The 15,715-nt window shown below is 39.7% G+C and overlaps 1 protein-coding gene across 5 annotated transcripts in view; it reads left to right on the top strand.

Moving 5' to 3' along the window:
• The window catches only part of ASB15 (ankyrin repeat and SOCS box containing 15), a 57,009-nt gene that overhangs the window by 25,797 nt on the left and 15,497 nt on the right, over positions 1-15,715 (top strand). For 4 of the 5 annotated variants that reach the window (XM_070466315.1, XM_070466326.1, XM_070466330.1 and 1 more), the window contains 4 exons: positions 6,674-6,810; positions 8,339-8,394; positions 8,481-8,612; positions 9,731-9,889. In XM_070466315.1, the coding sequence (XP_070322416.1) occupies positions 6,704-6,810; positions 8,339-8,394; positions 8,481-8,612; positions 9,731-9,889 (454 nt within the window). In that variant the 5' untranslated portion in view covers positions 6,674-6,703. The remainder of the gene's footprint in view (positions 1-6,673; positions 6,811-8,338; positions 8,395-8,480; positions 8,613-9,730; positions 9,890-15,715) is intronic. The other variant, XM_070466336.1, reaches the window with a different exon arrangement.

Below are 15,715 nucleotides of genomic sequence, written 5' to 3'. Positions count from 1 at the left end.
TCGAACTCAGGTCTCCTGCTTGCAGGCAGATTTTCCTTACTGTCTAATTAAGCCATCAGGGAAGCCACCAAGATTCAGTCTTAGATCGTTTACCATCTTCCCCACCCCATTCAACCCTCAGCAACTATTCCAGGAGATCCTGGTTCTACACTGGGGGCCAGTCTGGTGCTACTGGCATTTTCAAAGGGGGAACCAGAAGATGGAACAATAAGCCACAAAGGACAGAACCGCTCACTGATGTAAGAGAATTGCACTGATGTGACAGGTGCTGAGGCAGGCTGATATTTATGGACACAGAGTCCTTCCTTGCATCATAGAAGCACCTGTCCACTCTGGGAACTCTTAAGGCCAGCCCTGTTTAGGACCCACAGAGATGGTTTTTATGCCCCAGACAGAGCATGTGAGTGAGAGGTGTGAAGACTTAATGTAATTGGAAAGAAGCCAACCAGACAGTTCACAGGGGACAAAGTTATATTGGCTCTGGTCCCCGTAAAAGGAGAACCTTGAGCTCATGTTCTGGGGGCTCCCGTGTTTCAGGGGAAGGTCTGAGGGGCCTCACAGACTTATCAACAGTAGAGGAGAAGCCTGGATCGTGGATTGAGGGTGGTTTAGAAAATTCAGCCCCAAGAGGCATCATATACCCATATTCACCTCTGCCTCATATCCTGTAACATTGTCCCAACCCCCTGGCCACTTCAGGCAGGCACCAAATGGAATGTTGATCCAATTTTTTAGACAGTAATGTTTAGACTCCAAGAAAAAAATACAGAGTGAAAGCAAGTTTAGGACACCACATCCCCCCTAAGCAACACGAAGCCTTATTGCACAGAGTCAGTGATAAAGATTCAAGTGTCCCTGGAAGCTATGTTTTATTTTTGGAAGTTATTGTCAACAAGAGCCGGCTGACAAGATCAGAGTGCTTTCTTTTAAGGACAACAGACTGTGGGTTTTTTTTCCTGCAGCTCTGGAAAGGCATTAAAGTGAGGTACCATTCCCTGTCCAGACTACTTATCAGCCCTGTGACAATGGGTGGGTCTGTTAACCTCAGAAAATCTAAGTTTCCACTTATGCATGATGAGTCTCTAATACCTAGAAAGTAGAACTGGAGGATTTAAAGCAAGGCAGCATAGGCAAAGTGCTTTACATGGTGCTGGAAACAAAGAAAGCCCTCAATAACTTATGACTATTATTATAACCACTATTTTTATGATTACCAAAGTTATTCTAAAATGTACATGATCACCAAACTTTCCGTTTTCCCACTGTCTAGATCTAGGATTTCATTCAGTCCATATCAGTAAACTAATAATTCCTGGCCTCTGAATAATGCATTTGGAAATCCTTAATTTAGTAGTTCTTTAACTGGGACACAAGAATGGGCTTCAGAGAACCCCATAAATGCCCTACAATTGTATGCAAACTTTTGAGTGACATACCTCCCTCTGGAGAGAGAATCCATTGCTTTCATCACACATGTTCCTGACTCTAAGCAAGATTTGTTTTGTTCACTCTGTCCTTCACCATCTCCCAGAGCTTGCTCAAGCTCATGTCCATTGAGTCGGTGATGCCATCCAACCATCTCATCCTCTGTTGTCTCCTTCTCCTCCTGCCTTCAGTCTTTCCCAGCATCAGGATCTTTTCCAGTGAGTCAGCTCTTCGCATCAGGTGGCCAAAGCAAGATTAACCAGTGCCCGAAGTGAAAAGGCTAACTTTCCAATAGGATTGTCCCAATTATTTCATATATCAGCTACTTCAAGAATAATTAAATTTCACTAATGGGCTTTTCCAGAACAAGGTTGACAAACTGTTATCTAGAAAAAGTCAATTAATTATCTAGTTGGAGAAGAGGGACTCTCATGAATAGGTCTTAGAGGATGTCAAATATTTGGCCCTTTCTCACACTGCTGGCTGGTGCTTTATTTAAATAGTTTTAAACAAAGCCTGGCAGTAGACAGATATCTCTCCTCCTGCCCTCCTCTGCATCTTGATGTCTCTGGTTCCGTTCGACTGATGGTCCTTTGATTGTCTGCCTGACACCTTACTGCACCTGCACACAGGTCTTCACTTCATCCAAAGCTTTCAGGAAAAGGTTGGAGACAGCTTGTTTTAGATGGGGGTTGCTCCACGTAGCAGTAAGAGTTTTCTCTCCATTGAGATCCCACTGTTGTTAGGGATACCAAACAGTTGTTGTTGTGTGTTAGTTGCTCAGTTGTAACTCTTTGCGACGCCATGGACTATAGCATACCAGGCTCCTCTGACCATGGAATTCTCTAGGCAAGAATATTGGAGTGGGTTGCCATTCCCTTCTCTAGGGGATCTTCCTAACTCAGGGATCTAGCCTGAGTCTTCTGCATTGCAGGTGGATTTTTTAATCATCTGAGCCACCAGGAAAGCCCACAAAACAGTTAAGAGTTTTAGATAATTTCCTTCTTGGTGGTAGTTAAAAGACATTTAAAAGAACTTTTCACAGAGCAACTCAGTTCTCTAAAGCAGGGGTCCGCAACCTCCTGGATCTAATGCCTAATGATCTGAGGTGGAGCTGATGTAATAATAACAGAAATAAAGTGCACAATAAATATTATGCACTTGAATCATCCCAAAATCATCTCCCCAGCCCTGGTCTGTGAAAAAATTTTCTTCCACGAAACTGGTCCCTGGTGCCAAAAAGTTTGGGAACTGTTGCCGTAAGGAGTCTGTGATATCTCATGTACCGGAAGCCCAAATTTCAAGCAGGTTTAGCGTTAAGCTGGTGATTTAAATAGGCAAAAGGCTCTGTATCCTATTACTAATCCCAGAGCCGTGCGATAACCCCCCATCACCACGTGACATTAGTGAGAAAGGCAACAGGCGATGCCATACCTCTAACTTCATCATCCAGTCCAGCTACCTGAAGACACTCAGGATTTGTCTGCCTGTAATGAGTCAACAACTCTTTTCCAGTGACCATGAGAATGGCCATTTCCTATAGTTGACTAGGAGTGGGAGCAGAGAGAAAAGATATACAGGACAAAAAAGCAATACTTTTTTCCCCTCAGAAAATTAATAGTCCTGGTGAGAATACAAAATACAAAAATGTAAACAACTTGCAAAACTAATACAAAATGATTGGAAAATCAGTTGGAAAACACTGGGTAAGCGGAGATACTCAGAGATAAAGAGGGCCAGAGAGGAATTGGAGAATTCACCAAAGGCTTCCACAGGATGAGTGGCCGGAGCCAGGCTTGAGGCTGTGGGGACCAGGAGTGTGAAACAGCTGGGAGGGCCTTGTGAATGAAGTGAGATAAGAAATAAGACATAAAAGCACAGAAGGGAGAAAAATGAAGCCTAACACAGAATGGGTAATCAAATTCATCTAATCAGAATAAAGACTCCAGGGACTTCCCTGATGGTACCATGGTTAAGACTTCGCCTTCCAATGCAGAGTGTACAGGTTCGATCCCTGGTCAGTGAGCTAAGATCCCACATGCCTCATAGTCAAAAAACTAAACCATAAAGCAGAATCAATATTATAACAAATTCAAGAGAGACTTTAAAACTGTTCCCATCAGAATAAAGACTCTCTCTACAGAATATGGTTAGTTCTAAGAATAAAGCAGAGCCTAGATTATGTTAAGTTCATTTATTAATTCATTCATTCATTTTTTCATTCTTTCAACATGTTTAGAGTCCATATACCTTAAGATACTGCTTTCCTAGTCTCTGAAGGTAGACTAATTCTCTGCTGTTATTACATGACATTCTAGGAGGAAGAGATAGATAATGAACCAATAAGCAATAAATTTTTAAAAATGCCATCTGAGTCTATTTGGTTAATAGGATCCCAAGCCCATGTGTCAAGTGGTTGCTAAGATACCCTGGTGTGAGAAACATAGGTAGTGGAGTGCTATTACTATCTCATGGACATCCTCCAAACATTATCACTGTTCTCCCCTTTCTGTTTCAAGTTTATAGTAAGGCCACTGGTACAGAACAATACGCAATAAAATCATGATGCCATTGAGTTCATGTGCAGTCTGTCCACAAGTCAGAGACCTTGATTGCCAGCATGTATAGAACTGTCGTTAAGGTTTGAACAACAAGAAGAGGCAAAGCAGGAATCAACTGTGTTTTGGAAATTGCCCACAGAATACTATTTGTGACTTTTCCCCCTTGAAAACACACTGGACAATGTAAAATTTTGCATAGATAATACATTTTGGCTTGAAAAGTGCCATGGCTCAAAATAATTTCCTGTGATTATCAGCCAACCTAGCTGTAGAACTGGCTTCCCAGGTGGCACTAGTGGTCAAGAATCTGCTTGCCAGTGCAGAGACATGTTCCAATGCCAGTAAGAGACATGGGTTCAATCCCTGGGTCGGGAAGATCCCCTGGGGAAGGAAACCCACTCCAGTATTCTTGCTTGGAGAATCCCATGGACAGAGGAGCCTGGTGGGCTACAGTCCATGGGGTCACAAAGAGTCAGACATGATGAAGCAACTTAGCATGCGGCAGCTGTAGAACTATTTTGATGTGTATACTTACTAAATTTTCTCTTTATAAGGTAAAGCAGTTGATCCAACTGTAATGGGAGACACATACTCCTCTAATTTGATATCTGAAAAAAATAAGACAATGAGAAATAAACTACCTTTTTGTGTTTGTCTTCAGAGGAGCCAGGCCAGTCAATAGTAGTGGTTTGTAATAGAACAGTGCTAGGGAAGAAATGGGGAATCTATAGGACAGCTGATTTCTAATCTGGCCATGGAGTTAAAATGACCCAAATTTTAACTGTTCAAATGTTACTGAGACCCAGTCAGACCTTAGAACTTTCCCTGTAAAACAAGGCAAAAGAAAATGTGAACCAAATAGTAGCTGCATAAAATTTCATGAATATCATGGGTATGGTGTCCCTATTCTTTCTGAAGGAGAATAACCAAATCCTGAGGTCCTTCCACTTTGGGAAAGGATTGAAGACTAGATGGACATGTAAAAGATGTCATGTCTGTTTCTCCTCATTTTTTATCTAAAATACTAAATAACTTGGCCTCTTTTTGTTTAACTTTCTGGTGTTAAAAAATGCTCAACTGAGTTCAGGAATCCCACAGGCTATAAGACCTTTGGTGCAAATGAAGAAAAACGCTGCTTCCTTGGGGTGTGCATAGAGGCCTGCCAGCGGGCACAGCTCATGTGGGGGAGGTTTGGCTGGATTTTATCAGCCAGGAGCACTTGTGCAGTGTGCAACCTGCACTCCCATTCATGGTGGCTCTGATTTGGTTGAAACATGTATTAGGGAAAACTGAAACAGCCATCAATGAATGACATAAGTCAGTCCATAAGTTTTTCTGTTTTGACTGTTTCTTCAAAAGTAAGAAGTCAGTTTTGGTTCAGTTTCTTGTTTGCCAGTTCCCACATTTAAACCTCACTGGATAAAGCAGGTCCTTACCACTTCCTTACATTAACACTTCAGCATCCCTAACTGCATTAGGGATGTCCTTCTGCCAAGGTGTGAGAAAGGATCTTTCTACAGCCAGGAACACAGGTAGCCCAAGTCCATAAATGTGGATTTCTGGGAGCATCCAGAGAGCCACATGATCTATCAAACCCATCTGGTCAGCAAGGAAGTTCTTCAAGCGCATAAGGCCGTTTTTATCAGATTAATTCTCTCCTTTATTAAAGTTCTGGACTTCTGAAAGCTGTTCACTTCATTGTGAGACTAGACAGTGTTTTCTCAGGAAGGACAGCGCTGAAAGTTGTCAGTGCCTTCTATTTAAAGTTACCTTTGTGTCTTCTCCATGTACGCCATCAAACTTCCTGAGGGCAGAGTTAGGTCACTATGTTTGTGACATTCCGTTCTCTCAACTTTAATTCAACAGATGTTCACTGGGACGCTTCCTGATGCGAAGCACCTTCTAGAGTTGTAGGTGATGCAGAGATGAGTCACATAGAACCCCTCACCTCAAAGAGTATAGATTTTGGTAGAAGGAGTTGAATGCAAATACAGAAATAACTGCATTCAAGGCAGTCAACTCAAACCACTTTGGGAGTAGAAAGAACTAAATCAGTGAAAAAGCACACACAGAGGACAGAGAATAAAGAAAAAGTAAAGAATGTGAAGGACTCCCAAGTGGCTCAGTGGTAAAGAATCCACCTGCCAGTGCAGGAGACACAGTTTCGATCCTTGGGTTGGGAAGATCCCCTGGAGAAGGAAATGGCAGCCCACCCCAGTATTCCTCCAGGGAAATCCCAGGGACAGAAAAGCCTGGTGGCCTGCAGTCCATGGGATCCAAAAAGAATTGGACATGATTTAGCAAAAAAACAGCAAAGAGAAAGGCTAATTGTTCTTTATTCCTTCCTTTGTCTGTCTTCTCAAGAGTTTTAAACTTCTAATGTGTTATGTAGAGCAATGTCTTGAGGAAATGATGGGCCAAATTAGTGTAAGTCAGAAATGTAGAAAAAGTCATTGTAAGCCCAGCTGTAGTCATTACTCAAAAGAAAGTAAAAAATCGGAAAACGCAGACACTTAAAGGGCAGGTAATCAAAGGTTTCAAAAGTTAGAATGGGCATTTAATACATATATAATATAAATGTTAACTACATGTGTATCTTTTTAAATGAGGAAAGATGAATGTATTTTTCATTTTGCCTCTTTCATGTTGACTCTATATGCTGTTCTGTGGCTTTTGCTGATAATAAGAAATTGCCTGTTTCAAAATTATATCCCGTCATGGATGCTAATGATGACCCTGAGGAAGATCATCTCACAAGTTATGATGTTCAGCTCAGTATTCAAGAATCTATTGAAGCCAGCAAGACTGTATTTTATCCTGAAAGGTAACATTCAAATTGATGATCCTCAACTAAACTTCATGGCATTCGTTTTTTATAAGATAAAATGAATGATGTTTCCAGTCCCCTCTACCTTTTTTGTGTGTCAGGGAATCCAATACCTTTATAAGAACTGCAGTGCACAGGTTTAGCCATCTGATTCTACAAATTCCCATCTCCTGTGAAATATCAGACTACCTCAATAGGGAATTCCCAGTTCAATTTGATTGTATAGGATTGCCTATTTCCTCAATTCATATAGAATCAAAAAGGACAGTAAATAATGTGAATGAAATTGTAAACACTGTTTATATGACTGATGTATAGATACATATACAGAATCTGTTGTGCTACTGACTCAGGCAACCTTTATAAGTAATATATTCCATTTTGCACCTTTAAAATATGAAGAATAATGCTAACTCACCTGCCTATAAGCTTAATGAGTGGGGAAAGAGTTGAAGGCTTTTATAATATATGGCAAAGTGATATATAAATCAGAACTTATTTAATTATCTACTGTTAAAGTGACAGCAGTTAACAAATTATACATGAAATTGGTGTTTTGTGTTGGCAAGAGTTATAACAGCTAAAACTGCCAAAGTAAATTTTTGTTTTGAGCAGAACACATTATACTTCTGACAAAACTAAACTTTAATTTACCTTTAAATTCTATTATAGCATTTAGAATCCTGTATTCTGAAATTAATAGTGCTTTTGAAAAGATTCAGTGCTATAAAATGATTGCTTTTGAGCTTTTAAAAAACAGACATGTTAACATTTATATTTCTGGTCTCTTTCATTCTTCCCTTATCTCCCAGGAAGGCATTCACAACCCTGGAATACCAGTGGATGTTTCTGCTTTAATAGAGTTAAATCATTTTGTTATTCAGTACCTAGTCACCTTTGAATAAACACACATTAGAGAATTTCCATGAGAGTTGACAATGACCTCCTGGGCCAGTGATTGGAATTTGTTCAGTAAATGCTCAGCCTATTTTTCACTAGTTTTCAAAGTTGATTAAAGACTAACATGCAATATACAGCATATGCTCCCAAATAAGCAACCATTAATTAGCCATTATTAAATTCAAAGCAAGAAACCTTTATTGAGCATAGAATTTTTAAAATGGGGAGAAACCTTAGAGATCTTCCTATATAATCTCATTTTACTGATGCAGGAACCACCGTCCAGAGAGGCTGCTGGCCTCAGGATCACAAAATCACAATATCTGAAAGCAGCTCTTCTGCCTCTGACTCGTTATTTACCCCCTTTTCATTGCCTACAATTAATTTCAGAGACAATGTTTTAACCTTCTACTTTTCCATCTTCCCTAATATTCATAGGTCCAGTGTATCATAAACATACTCTGTACCTGACTTTTAGACATTTACATTTTTTAAGTAGATAACATCAGTTGTGTGCATTTCTTGAAGATCCTGATTATTAAACATATGTGTAAAAACTAAATAAATGTTTTGGGTCCTTGGAGTATACCATGAATACAAATATGGCTTGTATTTCTTTCCCTAGTAGATTTGTACCACTAAGCGATCAGAACAGAAAGCTTGTGGAGGCCATACAGCAAGGTAAATGGATTTATCACCTACAGTAAAATAGACTGGAGATTCCACCTGGCTGAGAGATTTGTTATCAGCCCGTGTGTTCATTTTAGGTCGCATTCTTGAACTCCAGGAGTATGTGAAATATAAACATGCTTTGGATGAAGCTGATGAAAAAGGATGGTTTCCATTGCATGAAGCTGTTGTTCAACCCGTTCAGCAGATACTTGAAGTTGTCTTGGATGGTAAGAAAATGCAGGCTGCCCTTAACCAAACTGCAGCCCAAATACAGATGTTCTGGAGCATTCCCAATGAACATAATAAGCAAAAAGAAAAAGTAGAATAAAAGGTGATCTGCAATTTGGAAAAGATAGTACTCATGTTTTAAACTGAGTACAAAATTAGCCTATTTTGTGGAGTTCATGGTTTACCCTTTACATCTTTCTAAAAATATGACCCAGTTTGGTGGGAAGATGTGATTATCACCTAAAAGTTTATATACACCATTAATTAATTGATTTAAATATAAAATATTTTGCTTTTCAAAGTTGGTTGTAAACTTTCATACTGAACTGAGTTAATAGTTTCCAAAAGAGTATTAATTTTGTACAAGTAATACTTACATTATTTGTCCTTATATTACATTAATTTTTTCATCCTGCAAACATGAATAATGGTTGTGGTATATTTACCCAAGGTTAAATATTATTAATAATTTCTACATTCTAACAGTGTTTTTCACATCCCCACATCTTATAAAACACTTTGAGAATGCCCTTCTTTTCAACCTTCAATGTTGCTTCCTAGTGCTGTTGTAAGAGATAATGATAGCTACTGGATAATTAACTATCCAGCTAGTCAGCCAGTTACAAAAAGTTAAAAATAGACAAACAGGCAGATAGATAGTCAGACAGATATAGAAGATGATGTTAAGCATGGCATTTCTTTTCTAACATATTCTGATAGGATAAATCATTGATTCAAATACTTCTCATTCCCACAGGCACAGACTTCATTTGACAAAAAACAATTTTAAGTTCAATTTAAATAATAATACAAAGGATTAGGGAAGTTGTTTATTATTTATTAAGAAGTGAGAAGTCACAACCCATTATCTTTTTTTGTAAAAAACACCTTGAAACACAGATGTTGGTTTGCTAGCTGTCAACTTGATTAGCAAGCCCATGCTCATCTATTTCTACTCACCATCATTTGCTAGACTTTAATCATTTCTGTTTTTAGTCTTCTCTTTTTCGTCAATTGACTTTGTCCAATCTACTGTAGATGATATTGCATCATTTCTGTTCTATATGACATCCTTTAAGTAAAGACTTTTAATTTTCCGCATGCTTTCATATCTCAGCATCTTATAAGACGCTCTGGGAGTTCAAGACCTCTGATGGAGAAACACCTTTGACTTTGGCAGTCAAAGCTGGTCTGGTGGAAAATGTAAAAACTTTACTAGAGAAAGGAGTGTGGCCAAATACCAAAAATGACAAAGGAGAGACACCCCTTCTGCTTGGTAAATAACTTTTTTTTCCTAGAACTTTTATAATCTGAGACAAATAATATCTATTCAGTATTTAATGGAAACCACTGTGTATTGGCTAAAATTATGTGACCTCATCTGTTTCTACTCTCTGAGGTCCTTTCCTAACCCCCATCTCACCTGCCATATGATTTTGTTTTCTTGTCCCACCAGGAGGTAAAATGTGAAAGCTCTTTCAGCACCAGTTAATCAGAAGGGATCTAATAAGGAGTTGTATGAGGCCAGGAGTGCCAGTTTTGAAAGAATATTCTCTAAGCGGGATCCGGCCTGTAAGGGATATTGCATGTGTGATCTGTAGCTTAAACAAAGAGGCAGAAAGGGGACTCCAGAGAGAGACATGAGGTACAGAGCAGAATGATGAAACCAAACTTGAAGGCAGGAGACCCAGCAGATTCTGAGCACACAACTGTGTCACTGGGTCACCACTGTGACAGATCAAAGGAATGATTGTAAGCCCGAAGATGTTGTTTATCTATACACAGCTTCTTCTCAGGCTTGTATATCCTGCTGTTTGTTGACCAATAAGAATTGGCACATCTGTTTGCAGTAGCAGAGAGAGATGAGATTAACTATAGATGACCACAGATAACCTTTCTTTCTCTCAGGGACATAGGTGTAGAGTAAGAATTAGGGTTTTGGCATCTGAGATACTTGTATTTATTTTTCTTCCATTTTATTGAAATGTAATTGACATATAACATGGTACTAGTTTAAGGTATACAACATGATTTGATGTATGTATTACTATGAAATGATTACAACAGAAAGCCTAGTTAACATGCCTCACTTCACAGTTACACACTGTTTTTTCTCATGTCGCAGACTTTGTTTTGCAAACTTTTAAGATCTACTCTTTTAACAACTTTCAAGTATGCAATTCAGTATTGTCATGTGAATGTTAATTCTAGCTGTGAGACTGCAGTTATGGGTCTCAGTTTCCTCATGTGTAAAATGGAAATACAACATCCACCATGCAGAATTAGCCTATTATACAGTGTGAAGTAAGTCAGAATGGAAAACACCAATACATTATATTAACACATATATATGGAATTTAGAGAGATGATAATGATGACCTTATATGCAAGACAGCAAAAGAGACACATATGTTAAGAACAGACTTTTGGACTCTGTGGGAGAAGGTGAGAGTGGGATGATTTGAAAGAATAGCATTGAAACATGTATATTACCTATTTCTATATGTGTATGTAGTAGGAGAAGGAAATGGCCACCCATTCCAGGATTCTTGCCTAGAGAATCCCTTGGACAGAGGATCCTGGTGGGCTGCTGTCCATAGGGTCGCAGAGTTGGACACGACTGAAGCGACTTAGCGTTAGCATGTAGTATGTATGTGTGTTTTTCACATGTATATGTGCAATAGATCTCCAGTCGAGGTTCGATGCATGATACAGGGTGCTCAGGGCCAGTGCACTGAGATGACCCAGAGGGATGGGATAGGGAGGGAGGTGGGAGGGGTGTTCAGGATGAGGGACACATGTACACCCATGGCTGATTCATGTGAATGTATGGCAAAAACCACTACAATGTTATAAAGTAATTAGCCTCCAATTAAAATAAATTAATTAATTTACAAAAAAAAATTAGAGAAAAATGAGTTCAGTTCCATTCAGTTCAGTCGCTCAGTTGTGTCTGACTCTTTGCAACCCCATGGACTGCAGCACATCAGGCTTCCCTGTCCATCACCAACTCCCAGAGTTTGCTCAAACTCATGTCCATTGAGTCGGTAATGCCATCCAACCATCTCATCCTCTGTCGTGCCCCTCTCCTCCCGCCTTCAATCATTCCCAGCATCAGGGTCTTTTCAAATGAGTCAGTTCTTTGCATCAGATGGCCAAAGCATTGGAGCTTCAGCATCAACCTTCCAATGAATATTCAGAGCTGATTTCCTTTAAGATTGACTGATTGGATCTCCTTGCAGTCCAAGGGACTCTCAAGAGTCTTCCCCAACACCACAGTTCAAAAGCATCCATTCTTCGGCACTCAGCTTTCTTTATAGTCCAACTCTCATATCCATACTTGACTACTGGAAAAGCCATAGCTTTGACTAAATGGACCTTTGTTGGCAAAGGAATGTTTCTGCTTTTTAATATGCTGTCTAGGTTGGTCATAACTTTTCTTCCAAGGAGCAAGCAACTTTTAATTTCATGGCTGCAGTCACCATCTGCAGTGATTTTGGAGCCCCCAAAAATAATGTCTCTCACCATTTCCATTGTTTCCCCATCTGTTTGCCGTGAAGTGATGGGGCCAGATAACATGATCTTAGTTTTCTGAATTTTGAGTTTTAAGCCGACTTTTTCACTCTGATCTTTCACTTTCAAGAGGCTATTCACTTTCAGCCATAAGGGTGTCATCTGCATATCTGAGGTTATTGATATTTCTCCCAGCAATCTTGATTCTAGCTTGTGCTTCATCCAGCCTGGTATTTTTCATGAAGTACTCTGCATATACATAGGGTGACAATATACAGCCTTGACATACTCCTTTCCCAATTTGGAACCAGTCTATTATTCCATGTACAGTTCTAACTGTTGCTTCTTGACCTGCATACAGATTTCTCAGGAGACAGGTCAGGTGGTCTGGTATTCCCATCTCCTTAAGAATTTTCCACAGTTTGTTGTGATCCTCACAGTCAAAGGCTTTCGAAAAGTCAATAAAGACAATAGAGCAAAATATTAATATGTAAACTGCCACATGGTAGATGCTCAGGAGAGGAGAGACGTTATGAAATAATGCACATGGGGCAGGAGAAGGGGAAGCAGCCCTGAAATTGTTCACCAGTCATCCAAGTTCAGTTCAGTTCAGTTGCTCAGTCATGCCCGACTCTTTGCGACCCCATGGACTGCAGCACACCAGGCTTCCCTGTCCATCACCAACTCCCGGAGTTTACCCAAACTCATGTCCATCGAGTCGGTGATGCCATCCAACCATCTCATCCTCTGTCGTCCCCTTCTCCTCCCGCCCTCAATCTTCCCTAGCATCAGGGTCTTTTCAAATGAGTCAGTTTTTCGCATCAGGTGGCCAAAGTATTGGAGTTTCAGCTTCAGCATCAGTCCTTCCTATGAACACCCAGGACTGATCTCCTTTAGGATGGACTGGTTGGACCTCCTTGCAGTCCAAGGGACTCTCAAGAGTCTTCTCGAACACCACAGTTCAAAAGCATCAATTCTTCAGTGCTCAGCTTTCTTTATAGTCCAACTTTCACATCCACACATGACTAATGGAAAAACCATAGCCTTGACTAGATGGGACCTTTGTTGACAAAGTAATGTCTCTACTTTTAATTATGCTGTCTAGGTTAGTCATAACTTTCCTTCCAAGGAGTATGCGTCTTTTAATTTCATGGCTGCAATCACCATCTGCAGTGATTTTGGAGCCCAGAAAAATAAAGTCTGACACTGTTTCCACTGTTTCCCCATCTATTTGCCATGAAGTGATGGGACCGGATGCCCATCTTAGTTTTCTGAATGTTGAGCTTTAAGCCAACTTTTTCACTCTCCTCTTTCACTTTCATCAAGAGGCTCTATAGTTCTTCTTCACTTTCTTCCATAAGAGTGGTGTCATCTGCGTATCTGAGGTTATTGATATTTCTCCCAGCAATCTTGCTTCCCGCTTGTGCTTCAGCCCAGCATTTCTCATGATGTTCTCTTCATATAAATTAAATAAGTAGAGTGACAATATACAGCCTTGATGTACTCCTTTCCCGATTTGGAACCAGTCTGGAGGTCACAGTAAACCAGATGCTATGCTGAACCGCACAGTACAGATGGAATGGTCATCTTTCAAAGAGTCTAGTGAGAGAGCCTAGATATGATCGAAATAGAGAATAAGTATAAATAAATGCAATAACAAAGGTGTATATCCAAAGTAAATTGGGGAAATAAGAGAGCAGTGGAATCTGTGAAACTACCAAAGAAATAGTTGTGACTCATGGCACATAGAGGGGATCAGCAACAGGTCTTCGCCCCTGCACATAAATGTTAAATGAATAGTGTCGTCACGGCACGGGAGCATTCTGCTCTGATTTCTTCTTTACTCTTGCCCCATGTGGCAGCTTTCAGCCTTCTCCAATTCAGATTAGATTGGAAAAGCTAATTATTATAGTCAGGGTACAGGTAAAGCTTCCATAACAAAATAAGCAAACAAACACAGATACATAAAACAAACTGCAATGACTTCGAAAAGAAAGAAGTTCATTCCTCTCTCACACAATTCAGAAGTGAGTGGTCCAGGGTTTGGCAGGATGGCAGTACCACCTTTACATAAGACTTCAGATGTTACATTTTTCCATCCAGCAGGGAGGAGGAAAGAGGCAACCTTGGGAAAATTTCAGCCTCTAAGAAGATGACCTAGATGATGTACACAGCACTTCTGTTCATACCCTGTTTGTTCAGAATTTGTCACATAGTCACGCTTAGGTGCAAGGAAGGCCAGGGTATTTAGTTTCTACCTGGATAGACTGTGAACAGCTAAAACTCAGGAGCCTCTGATTCTAAAGGAAAAGGGGAAATACAAGTACTGAAGAAGATATGGTTTTCTCTGCATGCATGTTACCAGACTTTATGTCACAGTAACATGGTGCCTTTTAAAATGAACAGAACTCTTTTCCTGAGCAGGATCTACAGATACTAAACAGAATATCACATATGGTTGCTTCACCACTATTAGTGTGACTTATTATTTTTGCAAAGGCATATACCATGGAGTATTTGCATGTATTTGTTGCTATTTCTATAGTCTTTGATTTCTGCAAAAAACATATACTCTTCCAGAGTTTATATACAATCTCACATTGCAAATATAAAATTATTCTCTACTTGCTATTCTCGATCCACTTGATACTGTTAAGGGACAATTAAGCCATGATTATCACTCATTCATTTTCTTTTTACTTCACTTAAAATTTCCTTTACTGCTTAATGCCCACAACAGAGCATTAAATATTTGTCTGCATTTCAAAGTCTCAAGTGTTAGTCTCTCTACTCTAGCAATAATTGAAATGTGGGACAGGAACTTGATCATTGAGTTATAAGAAGCAAAATAGAATTAATGCTTAGAAATAATATTTTTAAAAACCAAATGGTAACATCATAGATAAAACAAAAGTCTCACAGAGGAAACATTATGAAGGTGTTCACTTATGTCTCCACCAGCCACATTTCTGGAGGATAGGGACTCCCCTTGGGTTACCTTCTTCAGGCCATTCATTGTGGATCCTACGTCATCTGTTTAGGTTCATAAGAAAATGGATCTTCCATGGCACTTTCTGTTTTCCCTTTTCTTGAATTTTGGGGCTACTTGAAATATGCTACCCATAGTTTATTAACTTATAAAGGAGAGATGAGGGGGGAGAGTGCTGTTTCCTTTTTTTTTTTTTTAATGTATGCACACCATTTTTATCTTAACCTGATACTATTACCTTTGTCTTTATTTATGAAGTATCCTTGTGTGTGCTCAGTCACTCAGTTGTGTCCGACTGCAGCCCTATGGACTGTAGCCCACTGGCTTCTCTGTCCATGGAATTTTCCAGGCAAGAATACTGGAGTGGGTTGCCAGTTCCTACTCCAGGGGATCTCCTGAACCTAGGGACTGAATCTGCGTCTCTTGTGTCTCGTGTGTTGGCAGGCAAATTCTTTAACACTAGAGATATCCTTTAGAAAGAAAAAAATAAGTTCACTTGCGGTCCCTCAAAGGCCCTTCTTCCCCCAGCAACCATCTGACCCTCACTTATTTACTTTGCTCTATTACAATCTTGTTATACAGTTACTTGCTGAGTGTAGA

The sequence above is a fragment of the Odocoileus virginianus genome, chromosome 1, assembly GCF_023699985.2.
Source record: "Odocoileus virginianus isolate 20LAN1187 ecotype Illinois chromosome 1, Ovbor_1.2, whole genome shotgun sequence".
In the NCBI taxonomy this organism is placed as follows: Eukaryota; Metazoa; Chordata; class Mammalia; order Artiodactyla; family Cervidae; genus Odocoileus; species Odocoileus virginianus.
This window is presented reverse-complemented; position numbering and strand designations above follow the sequence as displayed.